This window comes from Raphanus sativus, chromosome 2 (genome assembly GCF_000801105.2).
Source record: "Raphanus sativus cultivar WK10039 chromosome 2, ASM80110v3, whole genome shotgun sequence".
Lineage (NCBI taxonomy): Eukaryota > Viridiplantae > Streptophyta > Magnoliopsida > Brassicales > Brassicaceae > Raphanus > Raphanus sativus.
The window spans coordinates 11,875,587-11,889,730 of NC_079512.1; the positions used below are offsets into that span (position 1 = coordinate 11,875,587).

General features: G+C 32.6%; 1 protein-coding gene across 1 annotated transcript; it reads left to right on the plus strand.

Moving 5' to 3' along the window:
- Positions 1-8,606: 8,606 nt before the first annotated feature.
- Positions 8,607-13,207, plus strand: LOC108842610 (homeobox protein LUMINIDEPENDENS). The gene is made up of 13 exons (XM_056998732.1): positions 8,607-8,956; positions 9,064-9,092; positions 9,199-9,329; positions 9,419-9,801; positions 9,899-9,992; positions 10,078-10,171; positions 10,269-10,398; positions 10,503-10,536; positions 10,615-10,658; positions 10,741-10,829; positions 11,055-11,639; positions 11,751-12,268; positions 12,398-13,207. Exons 1-13 carry the CDS (start codon positions 8,790-8,792, stop codon positions 12,935-12,937), a joined length of 2,838 nt encoding a protein of 945 aa, XP_056854712.1. The 5' UTR covers positions 8,607-8,789; the 3' UTR covers positions 12,938-13,207.
- Positions 13,208-14,144: the final 937 nt, after the last annotated feature.

Below are 14,144 nucleotides of genomic sequence, written 5' to 3' on the forward strand. Positions count from 1 at the left end.
TGAGTTTTCCGCTTAAATTTTAATTTTTCGCTTAAATTTGCCGCTTATATTTCAATTTCCCGCTTTAAATTTAAGTCTTCCGAGAAGACTTCCCAGAAGATTTCTAATGAAAGTGTTATATCTTTGAACTTATGTAATGTTTTATCTTTTGTGAATTTGACTAAGTTTTCTTGAGAATTCTTCTCCCTTAGTTGTAATAAATTTGATTAATTTGGTGTGTTATTGTGTTTTGCTATTGAAATTGTATCAATAACTTCAATTATGTCAATTAATATTGGCAAGAAAATATTGTGGAAAATGAACATATTTACCAATTTTCATTAATATCTCTTTAAATTTACAAAAATTTACAAAACATGCAAATCACAAAACTGACCACAAACAAAACTATTATAGATCATTCCTCCACAAAGACAAGTTTAGACTCCACTTGACATAGAAGAAGACTCTCCAGAAGACTTTCAGAAAACTTTCAGAAGACTTTCAGGAAGTTGTCTAGTGCATTAAATGATAGAAGTCTTCCAAGAAGATTTTCCTCGAAGTATTCTAAGTATCTCTCAGATCTGAAAAATCTGTATATCCAAAAGTATTCATATGCTTTCAAAATATAGAAAAAATAAGGTAAGAGCTTAAAACAACCAAAAGACTTTTCAAAATGTAAGAGTTTTTAAGGAACAAGAGGTTACCAACTAATTGCCAAACGACTTCCCTGGAAGTTTTCTAGTGCATTTAATGTTAAAAGACTTCTGCGAAGTCTTCCAGACGACTTACAGGGAAGTCTTCCAAGTCTGTCTCAGATCTGAAAAAACCTGCATATCAAAAAGCATTAAAATGGCTTCAAAACATAGAAAACTTCAAAAATAAGGTAAGAGATTAAAACAACCAAAAGAGTTTTCAAAATGTAAGAGCTTTAAGCAACAAGAGGTTAATATGATTTATAGATCTACCTTTAAAGGAGTGGAATATGAGAAACATGTAATGAAAAACCTGCAAAAACAAAATAAATCAGTGAGAAGACAAGAAATAACAATAAATTGATATAAAGTTTGGTGTTTTTAAGTAGAAAGAGATTAGAGAGAGGTTGAAGAGTTTTAGAATGAGGAACATTACATTTTTGTTGTAGCCATTTGAGAGGAAGAGAGAAAATGTGTAAATTTTCTTTATATAGGGAAATAAAAATTCCGATAAAGTTAAATACTTTCGATTTAGAAGACTTTCAAGTAAGTCTTCTAGACGACTTTCAAGTAAGCCTTCTAGATGGCGTACTTGAAATTCTTCTAAAAATTTACTATTCGCCCAGAAGACTTCAATATTTTTAGCGGAAAACTAAAATATTTTTAGCGGGAGTTAGAAGACTTTCAGAAATCTTCTAACCGATAATACTAATCGCCAGACAAACTTCCCTGGAAGTCTTCTAGTGCATTAAATGTTGAAAGATTTATGGGAAGTCTTCCAGACGACATGACAGGGAAGTTTTTCAAGTCTGTCTCAGATCTGAAAAATCTGCACATCCAAAAGAATTAAAATGGATTCAAAACATAGAAAAACTTAAAAATAAGGCAATAGCTTAAAATAACCAAAAGAGTTTTTAAAAGGTAATAGCTTTAAGCAACATGATGTTAATATGATTTATAAATCTACCTTTAAATAAGTGGAAGATGAGAACCATGTAATTAAAAAAACCTACAAAAACAAAATAAATCAGTGAGAATACATGAAATAACAATAAACTGATATAAAATTTGGTGTTTTTAAGTTGAAAGAGATTAGAGAGGTTGGAAAGTTTTGGAATGAAGAACATTACATTTTTGTTGGAGCCATTTGAGAGGAAGAGAGAGAATGTGTAAATTTTTTTTTATAGGGAGACAAAAATTCCAATAAGGATAAATATTTGGGAAAATTGCTAATAGAGAACAAAAAAACAAGGGGGTTGTCCCTTTGGTATAAATTCTTTTTTGTCCAATTTTTCTCCTTTCTATCCTTTGTATTTCTGAAAACTAATGAAATAAATACTTTTGTGAATCAAAAAAATATTAAAAATATAAACAATTAATAAAACACCTATATACACAAGCTGGTATTTTTTATTTTTTTCAAAAAGTTGATAAATAAAAATTTGAAAATACGTTCTACTAAAGGTAGAATGTGCCTTCTACGGAAAATAGTATAGTAGAAAGCGATTTCTAAAATAAACATGTTCATCTACTATTTTTAGAACATACATTCTACTATTTACTAATTTTCTAAAAAAGTGGAATGCGCATTCTACTAATCCTAAAGCTATCTACTTTTCGTCCGGAAGCATCTTCTACTTTTATTAAGTATTCTAAATTTCGCGGAATGTGTTTTCTAAAATGTACTCTTCCGTCTACTAAAAGTAGAAAGCGTGTTCTAGATTTTTGTCAATCTTCTAAACTTTTAGAGGGCGCCTTCTACGGATAAGATTACCTGATTTTTGTGAAAATTGATGAAAGTTTCAGTTAAGGAAATATTCTAAAAATCTACTAAAAATATTCTAACTTCCTAAAACGTGTTATTTTCGATTTTACTTGTCAAAAGTTTTTTAAAAAATGATTATCTCTTGTCTTCTTCATTAATCTATTGTTTTTTCATAGTTTTTCTTTTGATTTTTTTTCACAAACTCTTGTTCTCTATGATACAAATCTATACAACATGTGGTGTTTTGAAATTAGGTACAATTGTTTGTAAAGTTTTATTTTTATTTTTATAAAGTTTACAAATTTTATTTTTATTAAAAACATTTTTAAAAGTTTTATTTTTATTAAAAAGTTAGATAAAATTAAAAAGGTTACAAACGTTTTAAACTTTTTATAAAAATAAAACTTTGAAAAATGTTTTTTATAAAGTTAGTTTTAATTTTTTATGAAAATTTGTTTTGTAAAGTTTTATTTTTATTTTTATAAAGTTTAAATTTTTTATTTAATTAAAGTTTTATTAAAAACGTTTAAAACTTTTTATAAAAATAAAAATTGTAAAATGTTTTTTAATAAGTTTATTTAACGTTTTTATTAAAAACATTTGGTAAATTATTTTTATTTTTACAAAGTCTATTTTTATTAAAAAACATAATCTTTTATATTTTATTTTCCCTTTTTAAAACGTTTTAAATTAAATTTTAAAAAATTCTTTTAATTTAATGTGTTTAATAAAAACTTTAAACAAACTTTATTAAATTTGTAAACTTTACAAAAATAAAAATAAAACTTTACAAAAAAGTTATTAATAAAAAGTTTAAACAAACTTTATAAAAATACATTTTAAATTTCTTTATTTTATTAAAAATTTTGATAAAATTAAAAAGTTTACAAACATTTTAAACTTTTTTATAAAAATAAAACTTTGTAAGTGTTTTTTATTAGGTTGATTTAACGTTTTTTTGTTAAAAAATTTTAAATTATTTTTATTTTTATTTTTATTAAGTTTTACAAAGTTTATTTTTATTAAAAAAATTAAAAGTTTTTATATTTATTCTCCCTTTTTAAAAGTTTTTAATTATTATTTGTTTTAAATTATATTAGCTTAATGTGTTTAATTAGATTAATCAAGGGTTAGTTTTGGAATTATGAAAGAAATTATACTAAAATGACAACTAAATGATGGTTTTATACTATAGGGACAACCATGCTGAATTTTTGTTCCGTTTTGGCAATTTTCCCTACATATTTTCAAGTTAGAAGACTTTCAAGTAAGTCTTCTAGAAATTTAATATTTGCCCAGAATAGTTTAATATTTTTAGCGAAAAACTAAAATATTTTTAGCAGGAGTTAAAAGACTTTCAGAGAAATCTTCTAACCGATAATACTAATCGCCAGGCGACTTCTCTGTAAGTCACCTAGATCCTAAACATAACCCCTAAACTAATTTAATTAACTAAACACTTCATAAAATCAAATTAATCTTAAAAAGTGTTTACAATACACAGAAATAAAAACATATAGGTAAAAAAAATATTTTTCAAAAAAACATTTAAGATTTTCAAAATCTAGCCCTAAGAATACATGCAATCCTACAACTTATGTTGCCAAACCCTAAACCAAAGAATATCATGATTCACTACTTTCACTCATTTATATTGAAAATAATTCAATTTTATTATATCTTAATTTATATCAGTTAAAACTATTTATAATTACATGATTTTAATTTTTCACTTATAAAAATATTTTTTACAAAATTTATAAATTATTTTTAAGATCAACTATGCCAGAAGACCTTCATGGGCGTCATCTAGACGACTTACAATATCTCAGAAGACTTAGAAGACTTTCCAGAGTTATATTCGTAAAAATGAGTTATGTTTTTTTGTTTAGTCACAAGAGGCTGGATGTAATTTCACAAGGCTTTTAAGTTAATTTTGCACTTGATTCAAGCTTGAGTATATTTTGCATTTAAAATCAAGTTTTGAGTCATATTTGGTAAATTCCCCATATTTTATTAAGTTTTGCTATGAAATTTAGTTCTAATATAAATATTATTTATTTAAATTAAACAACAAATATGGTAACAAATAATATCAATATCATGTAAATAACATTAATTATAGTTTTTATCCAAATTATATTCTCCATTTTTTATATATTCTCCATTTAATTTGAGTATCATTTTTGTGCATAGGATATTTAATGATCGAATATGAATATATACATGAAAATTAAAAATATATTATTTACTATATCATCTTGTACATATTATTGATATGCTAATTTCAAATGTTCAAAAATATTTCAAAACTTATTATAATATTAAATATTAGATCTAAAATATATATAAATACAAATTTATCATAAGTTATTAAAAACGAAAAGAAATTAATATTTTCTAATAAGGAAATTTTGCTTTCTTCATTACCATTATTATATTTTTTCAGATGACATAATAAAAAATTTCATTAGAATCTAAGAATTGTTTTTATAATTTTATATAATATTAAAAAGTATGATTTATTTAATCAATAAAATTCAAAAATATGATAATATTTTTGGGTTTATAGCAAATCATCGAATATTGGATTGTTGGTTAATTGTAGAATTTTATAGGATTTTATCAGATTTTTAATTAACAAATCTATACTTTTTGTGCAAATACAAATCTATACTATTAATGAAGAATCTCTCGTAGGATTTTTGCTCTTGATTTTTTGAAATAATTATAATACTATGCCACTCATATATTTATGCATATCATAATTAATTAATATTAACTAAAAAGTTTAATTTAGGAAATATTTAAAAACTAAATAAAAACTATATAAGGTATAATCTCTCGTCTATATCATTTTATTTTCAAAATGTACCACTTTATCTATGATCTTTAAACCATAGGATTTAGAAATGATTTACTTTATAACCGATTAAAATCGAATAAACCAAATAAAATTGATCAAAATTGCTATAATATTATGAAAATATATTTGTTATATAAAATATTTCTTTGTTAATAACCAATATCATATATTTTTACAATAGTAAAGAAGTCTTAATTTTAGAAACAATTAAAATATAATTAAATAACAGTTCATCGTGGTCGATGATTCTTATTTTCTTAGTTTCTTCTTTACTGTTTTTGTCTTCTTTTACTATTGAATAAATTGAAGTTAAGGTATAACTTTGATGGACACTAATCAGTCAAAAGTATTCATAACTTTTTTCTTTAACTATAAACAAACAGAATTTCATGTTTAGTAGAGGAAACATGACTTTGATGAACATTAAGTAGGTAAGAGTAGAAAAACTTTTCTTTCATGCTTGTGTTTTGTTTTTTAATTATTTATTTTCAGAATTTCGAGTTTTGATTTTGGTTCTAGACTTATTATTTTATTTGAGGATAGAAACATTTTTATTATTTTATTCTTTTATTTGAACATCTGGTTTCTTTTTAATAAATGACTAAACTGACAATATGACTTTAAAATATATAATATAATACCACAATTTGATCACTCCTAAAAGGGTCCACGTCAGCATTTTGTAGGACCCGCAAAAAAATTCTGTGTGTTAATCGTTTTTAGACTTTGTTGTTTTGATTTGTTATGTGGCCTAATTGACGACGGCCCATTAAACATATGTGCCTAGGCCTGGGCTTAATTAACCATAACTGAAACCCGCTCCTTAACCCATCCAAATTGTCGGTACCGTACCGGTAATGGTTCTGGCTAAATACCCGGTTGGGTGCTACATTCCGATTATTTGGACATCGGGTCGGTTCGGTGGAGAACCATGGTCCATATTAATAACCGTTGAAAACCGATATTATATGTTTAATAATTTTGTTGGTGAGGTGTCATTAGTTCCAAGAAGAATTCCTCGACTTCTCCTCCTCTTCGGCTCTTCCTCTTCCTTTACGGCATGGCGAACCCTAGTTCCCAAACGAGGCTCCTCGATTCAATCCCGCATGCGCTGCAAAAGCTTCAAACTGGCCACTATAAATATCCCAATCTATCAGTCTTGTACTCCATCAGCATCTTCTAACAATCAATCACAGGTTCGTATCCTCTAAGTTCTTCACCGATACGAGATTTTGTGTTTTCATCTATTAAGTTTTGATATTTGTATTTGTTTAGTCATCGATTACAATTTATACCTTTAGTTTCGACAGTGATTAGAATTTCAGCATTTGGTTTCAAGATCGAGTACAGTTTATAGCTTTGATCAATTTGGTTTCAAAATATTTATAGGATAGTTTATCTTTAGTAATTGAATTTCTTCTTTGTTATGTCTATTTGTGTGTGATTTCTAAACTTTTTTTTTTGTTCTTGCACTTGCAGATGGATTCAAATTCTTCTCTTGATCGAGAAACTCGTAACAAAGATGATGAGGGAGACTTGCAAACTCCAGACAGTAACCGAGTTAAAAGGAAGGCAACTCCAGTTGTTAGTGGAGCGACTTCTCAAGCAAGTCAAGCTAAAAGGCTACTTCCAACAAGATCAAAAATGTGGGAGCATTTCACAAGGACTAAGGAGGACAGAGACAACTGCTTATGCAACTACTGCTAGAAGGATTTCTCGTGTCTCACCTCATGAGGGACATCAAACCTGAAGAAGCATCATGAAATTTGCAAGGAACACAAGGCGTGGAAAGCTGGCCAAGCTGATAAACAGGATGTTATTAACAAGGAAGGGAAGCTGAAGAAGGCTAGATTCACGGATTCTATGTTCAGAGAAGCAACAAATGAGATGCTCGTTTGGGGACAAAAGCCTTTAGCATTTGTTGAAAGCGTGGCTTGGAAGCATTTTTGTAACAAGATCCAGCACTTGTTCTAACGAAGCTACGATGTGAATGAACTTCGTTCTTTGAAGTCCATTCAGAAACTTATTTACCATCTTCGATTATCTCTCCTAACGCGTCTGCTCTCGATGCTAAGCCTGAAAGTTTTCCTGCGTATCATCCACCGTGTCTGTATCTATCATCTTCAGCTTGTCGAACTCAGACATCAAAGTCTGTAACCTCGCTTCTCTCACACGATCAGCACCTAGGTTATGGAATTTGATAGTTTCCCAAATCTTCTTCGATGTATCATGTTCTCCTATCTGTAGTATCAGCGCCTCCGGGACTGATTAAAAGATTAGAGCAATCGCCATATTGTTCTTCTTTACGTCATCGCTCCCTGGATCAATTGTATCCCAACATCACTTTCATGCGCATTGACCGTACGGTGTAGTTGGTCGATGTTAGCTTCGGACATCGTATGTTCTTCTTCATCTCAAGACCTTTATCACGTGCTTGAAAAGTGACATCGTCTCCCATGTTTTGATTGAATTACAAGTAAACGATTTTCGAAACTTGGAGCTCTGATACCAATTAAAGTTGCAAGAACACACAAATTATAAGAAGTAGCACTTCTTATTAGATTTAAAAACTCTCTCAAAACTAAATCAATGTGTTTCTCTTAAGGGATGCAACGTCTCTGCAACTATTTATATAAGTCGAAGATACTTTCTTAACCTAATAATAATATGGAAGCATTCCTAACTTGATATGTTTTCTTTTTTCGTTAACTACTAAACTTTTTTTTTTATAAGTTAACTTTCTCCTTAAATTAATTGGAATTATCCAACATGAGTTTTATTTAGCAAATCTTCTCTACACTGGAGCCTCAACGTCGAGCGGCAAGAAAATATAAAAGGATTTAAAATTCTAGGTCATTAACAAGTTAGAATCGAGAATTAAAATATAATAATAATTGAGACATAGCATTATCGCCGAACCGCTAATATTTACAACGTCGATGAAAATATCTGTAGAAACAGTCGCCGGTGTGGCAAGTTGATAATGACATTGTGATTAAATTTCTCTTTGTGGAACTTTACATCTGACATTCGTCAGGTTCCCTCTTCGGGAACCTGAGTCTCGGTGTTTCTTGTTTGCTGATTTTTGGTCGTTCTAGCGTTGACATTGGCGTTTGAGGAACGAACAGGGCCAATGTATTCTCTAATTTTATTTACTTGCGTTTTGGTAATTTCCTTCGTTTAAGGATGAAACTTTTTCAAGCGTTATTTACTTGGGTATCCCTTAATTTGCGTTATTTACATTTGTGCGCCTTGGTTTGAGTTATTTACTTTTATACCCCTTACTTTGCAGTCTTTACTCGGTGTTGGCTTTCACAAGAGGAAACCCAAACCCTAACGCCCAACCCGATCCGACTCCCCTCGCATCCGAAATTTAGGTTTCATTGAATCCCTCTTCTCACCTTCGTTCGATTCACTGAATCTCGGCGCGGGACGGGTTCTCTGATGCACATTTTGAGGTACGGTTACTACGTATTGCTCGAGCATGGACGACGCGTTCAAGGAGGAGATAGAAATCGGGAGCTCGGTGGAGTCGTTAATGGAGCTATTGAATTCGCAGAAGATGCTTTTCCACAGCCAGATCGATCAGCTCCAAGATGTCGTCGTTACTCAATGCAAACTCACCGGCGTTAACCCTCTCGCCCAGGAAATGGAAAGATTCTCTTTTTTCCTTCTCTTCTTTATTTCTCTATTGCTGAGCCCTTTATGTTAATGATGGTTTGACATTGATCTGTTTTTTTTTTCCTCAATTTTTTACAGGCTGCTGGTGCTTTGTCCATTAAAATTGGTGAGTCTTTTTAGGATTCATTGCTTCTCTTTATCTTCTTTAAAACAAGGACATCATAATGGTTCTATCATTATCTGATGATGAATTTTGTAAATATTAATTTCAGGAAAGCGGCCTAGAGACTTGTTAAATCCAAAGGCTGTTAAGTATATGCAAACCGTTTTTGCAATTAAAGATTCTATTAGTAAGAAGGAATCTCGGGAGATAAGTGCCCTATTTGGCATCTCAGTTGCCCAGGTAGGTATTCATTCTTCTGTTTTTGAAGTGCTTTTCGCTTTTATCTCCCTCATGTTCAGACTATCTAATTTTTTTTTTTTCCATGGCAGGTTCGAGATTTTTTTGCTACTCAAAAGATTAAAGTAAAGAAACAGGTGAGGCTTTCAAGGGAGAAGTTAATGATGTCCACTACGCATGCTATACAAGGTGATGGTGTTATGGAACAGAACAGTGCAGTACCTCATGCTGAACCCCTTCCATTGAACTCTATGGATCCGGAGGCATCATCTATAAGTTGGGGTGAAGGTGAAACACCGGCCCTTATGCCAAAGGAGGATGTTCAAGAGGAGGATGTTCCACCTGATATCAGTGATTCAGACAAGTACTTTGTTGATAATATATTTTCTCTGTTGCGGAGAGAAGAAACATTTTTAGGACAGATGAAATTAATGGAGTGGATCATGCAAATACAAGATTCTTCTGTGCTGATCTGGTACTAATTGGGGGGTTTTTTTCTCACTCAGTGCCTTGTTTTATTTTATTGTTTTCATATTCTCGCCCTGACTGTCATTTTATATGTGTGTGATCAGGTTTCTATCGAAAGGAGGGGTTTTGATACTTACAACATGGTTGAGTCAAGCTGCTACTGAAGAGCAAACAAGTGTCTTACTACTTATCCTTAAGGTACAAGATTAATCTACTTGCAATTGTATTACTATAAACAAATTTCATTTTGTTGTATTATGAATAACTGATAATAAGAGCGCAGGTTCTTTGTCATTTGCCTCTCCACAAAGCATCTCCGGAAAATATGTCAGCCATATTGCAAAGCGTCAATGGACTTCGTTTTTATAGGACATCAGGTGTGATTCCTGAAAATGTTCTGTGTTGTGTATCTTTCATTAATGTCAAAGTTCGTATTGTGATTTCTTTGGTTTCATTATCTGATTTGATGATCAGACATATCAAACAGGGCAAAAGGTCTGTTATCAAGGTGGACAAAGTTATTTGCGAAAATCCAAGCCATGAAGAAACAAAATCGTAACATCTCGCAAGTTGATTCGCAGAGTCAATTGCTTCTGAAACAGAGGCAAGTTGTGGTTTATGTGCTGGCCAGACAGTTCTCGTTAGTCGTTACCTCCCATTTTGTTTTCTTAGTGGCATTGTCTCATAGAGTGTTGTCATGTTATGCAGTATCGCTGAAATCATGGGTGATAAAACCAATCCTGTAAGTGGACCAAAATATGAATCTGTACGGTTTATGTGCCACACCAGCTCTTTATAACATATTTTTGTGCTGTTACAGGAAGATATTCTTAGTATCTCAAATGGAAGGTCAGAGAACGGCAGGTACCAATTCTTATCGCCATCTAGAATCGGTTCCGGTTTGATGGTTAGGTGGTTTCATAATATTGGTTGTCTTTTGGTCCAGGAGGATGAAATCGTCACAGGGTCCAAAACTGTTGCTTACTTCTGCAGATGATTCCACCAGGAAACACATGCTTGGTTCAACTCCATCATGTATCCTTGTGTTTAAATTCTTTTTATTGAAGTACCAATCGGTTTATATTAAGCATATTGAACCCATAGGCTTCTTGTGTTACTGAATCGCTGTTATACATGTGAACCTGCTACGTCAAGAGAGCGACCATCTACATCGCTTCATGTTATGGTCCTCTTCATAGCTCATTATAAACCTTGTCTTGTAGTTTTCAGCTCAAATTCAATTTCCTTAGCTTGCAACAGATAACAAAGAACGCAGGAAAGTTCAGATGGTGGAGCAACCAGGTCAAAAAGCTGCTGGAAGGGGGTCTCAGACAGTTAGAATAGGAACTTCTGGTCGAAGCCGCCCTATGTCTGCTGATGATATTCAGAAAGCAAAGATGCGTGCTCTTTATATGAATAGCAAGAATATTAAAAAGGATACATTACCTAGTGCCATTGGTGATACGAGAACAGTTGTTCCTGAAAAGCCCTTGGCTATTCACTCAGTCAAGGATTCTCCACCAAGTCAGAGCAATGAAGCTAAGACTGAAAACACACCTGGACCTTCTGCTGTACAGTTTCCACCTAGTCAGAACAATGAAGCTAAGACTGAAGACATACCTGAACCTTCTGCTGTACAGCAGCCTGTCACTGTAAATGTCCTGGTTCAGCCTGTCAATTCACCGGCTGTAAATGTTCCAGTACAAGCTGATGAATTTAGAAATAGAAAACTTTCAACACCTCCTAAAAGTATTTCTAGTAAGGTGGGAGTTTTGTCAAGAATGAGCCCACAGACTATTCTAAAGAATTGCAAGCGAGAACAGATTGAATGGCATGTACCACCAGGTACGCCATTCTTGAACTTTCCATCTCAGTGACCACTTATGGAAACTATTAGGTCACTTGTATTTTGGTACCTATTCAGGTCTCTCATGCTCATCATATGATTTTCTGTAGGAATGGTACTTGACGAACTCTGGAGAGTAGCTGCTGGTGCTAATAGCAAGGAGGCTGATGTTCAGAAAAACCGAAACCGGCGAGAAAAAGAAACAACATATCAATCTCTTCAAACTATACCGCTGAATCCTAAAGAACCATGGGACAGGGAATTGGACTTTGATGACAGTTTGACACCTGAAATTCCATCTCAACAGCCACAAGAAGAAAGTATAACAGAACCACAGGATTCACTTGATGAACGGAGAACCGCTGCTGGTGCTGCCTCAACCTCTTCATCTCAAAGTAGTTCCGTTGAACCTGATTATGAGTTATTGGCCGCGTTACTTAAGAACCCGGATCTTCTACATGCGCTGACTTCTGGTCAGCCCGGTAATTTAGCCGGTCAAGATATGGTAAAACTGCTTGATGTGATTAAAACTGGTGCACCAAATTTAAGCAGTAGCTCAAATATGAAGGTTGACGAACAGGTTGAAGTGTCCCTTCCATCTCCAACACCATCAACCAATCCTGGAATGGTGGGTTTTCCCAAATCTTAATATTAATATTGCTAAATTGGATCACATGATAGTTAGTGTTTTGAAAATCATGACAGTTCATCGAAAAGAGACTACAGTAATACATGCTAAGCCCCCTTTTTTTTGCAGAGCGGGTGGGGACAAGAAGTGACTCGGAATCCATTTTCAAGACAAACCCAAGTTGGTGCCTCAGTTGCTAGAATGAGTACTCGGCTTCCTGTTGCTTCCATGCAATGGCAACCATCAAACGGACAATCGATCCCTCAACATACTCCATCAGCATATAACTCATTCACATTGCCTCACACAGAAAGACAACACCAACAACGCATGCAACCAAGGCTCCATCAAAATCAACATCTTCAACAACAACCAATCTCGACAACCTCGTATGTGGTCAGGGAATCAGTAGGAAAGATGGACATAGGTACATCGGCTTCATGGAGGTCCCAGCAGAGTCAGAATAGTTACTACTCACATCAAGCAAACGGGATTGGGTCAGATGCTTCCTACCAAGGGAATGAGCAGTACATGACTAGTAGTAATCCAGGATATGAATCATGGAGTCCTGATAATAGCCCAAGTAGGAACCACCCTAACATGAGGGGACAACAACAACCATCGAGGAAACATGACCCTTATTGGAACCAAAACAAAAGATGGCGTTAAAACATATATCAAAACTTTTTGTTCTTTCGATGCCCCAATACTTGTTTTAACTGTTCAATCAGCATCATGCTGTCATGAGACACACATGTGCTTTTAACTCACAAAAGATTCATAAGAGATGACAAACCAAAAGATTCAGTAAGATAAGCGAAGTCAATTTTACTTTCAATTGGCTTCAACAGTTTCCGTCTAAATAGATATATTCAAACCATTGTTGTACCCGGTAGATAGCCGTTTGTGAAGATTAAAAGAGCATTTTGTTTTATTGTTCTCCCAGTTTCATAGAAAGGATTTTGGGCTAAATCAAATATCTATCCTGTTGCAAGACAATCTTTGTGGAAATTAGAGATGTCAAATGGGCAGCTTCTCACTGATGGTCTGCGTCAATATTATTTGAAAAAGGTAAGGACTAGTTGGTTAGTAGATGGCTTAAATAATTTAACTTTGTTGAATTTTCTTTTTTTTAGCAACATGTTGAGGCTTCGATTGTTTTATTGTTAACCTTTTAAAAGTGAAGAAAAAAATGGAAGTTGAGGCTTTGAGTGTTTTTTAGGGACTTTGAGAGATTTTAGGAAAGCCGAAGTGTGATTGGTAAAATTATTAACTTTAGAAACTTTGGATAATTGGAAAATCCTTAAAGCCTTTAGTAAAATTACAGAAGCCGGCAAACCTTTTTTTTTTTTGTGCGACAGCCGGCAAACCAATACACAAGTTTCCAGAGACTAAAGCCTATAAATGGAGACAAACTGAAACATAGAACATGCAATGAAACTGAACTTAACTGATCTAAGCTGGAAGGAGTGTGAGGAACATAACAAAAGAACCCCAAAAAGAACCAAGAACAAACAAAGCATGAAGACTTCAGTAGAGCTCCTTTGAAAGTGACAAAGTGAGAAAGTCAACCATGACTAAAACTTTCGGCTCAGTGACGAATTCAAAGATTTTTTTAGTGGGGGCATAAATGCTAGAATAGGTGTAAATTTACATATGACTATAGGTGTAGGCATCAAATTTGTTAAGAAATATACAAAATTTTAAAATTATTAAGGGGGATGTGCACCCTTTATCATCTATTTAGGTTATGTTCTGGCTTGTGATCATATTCCAGGAGACAAAACAATTTCAGTTCATGTGTCTTCAACTGGAAAGGCATTGATAACAAAGTAACACTAACCGACAATATGAAACACAACAGAAAAGAAGATCC

What these genes read in the sequence shown, in the direction of transcription:
- LOC108842610 (XM_056998732.1), top strand. Translation starts at nt 8,790, where the DNA reads ATGGACGACGCGTTCAAGGAGGAGATAGAAATCGGGAGCTCGGTGGAG. An exon ending in AACCCTCTCGCCCAGGAAAT is followed by an intron (nt 8,957 to 9,063) that starts GGAAAGATTCTC and finishes CAATTTTTTACA; the next exon opens with GGCTGCTGGTGCTTTGTCCA. An exon ending in GGAAGGTCAGAGAACGGCAG is followed by an intron (nt 10,659 to 10,740) that starts GTACCAATTCTT and finishes CTTTTGGTCCAG; the next exon opens with GAGGATGAAATCGTCACAGG.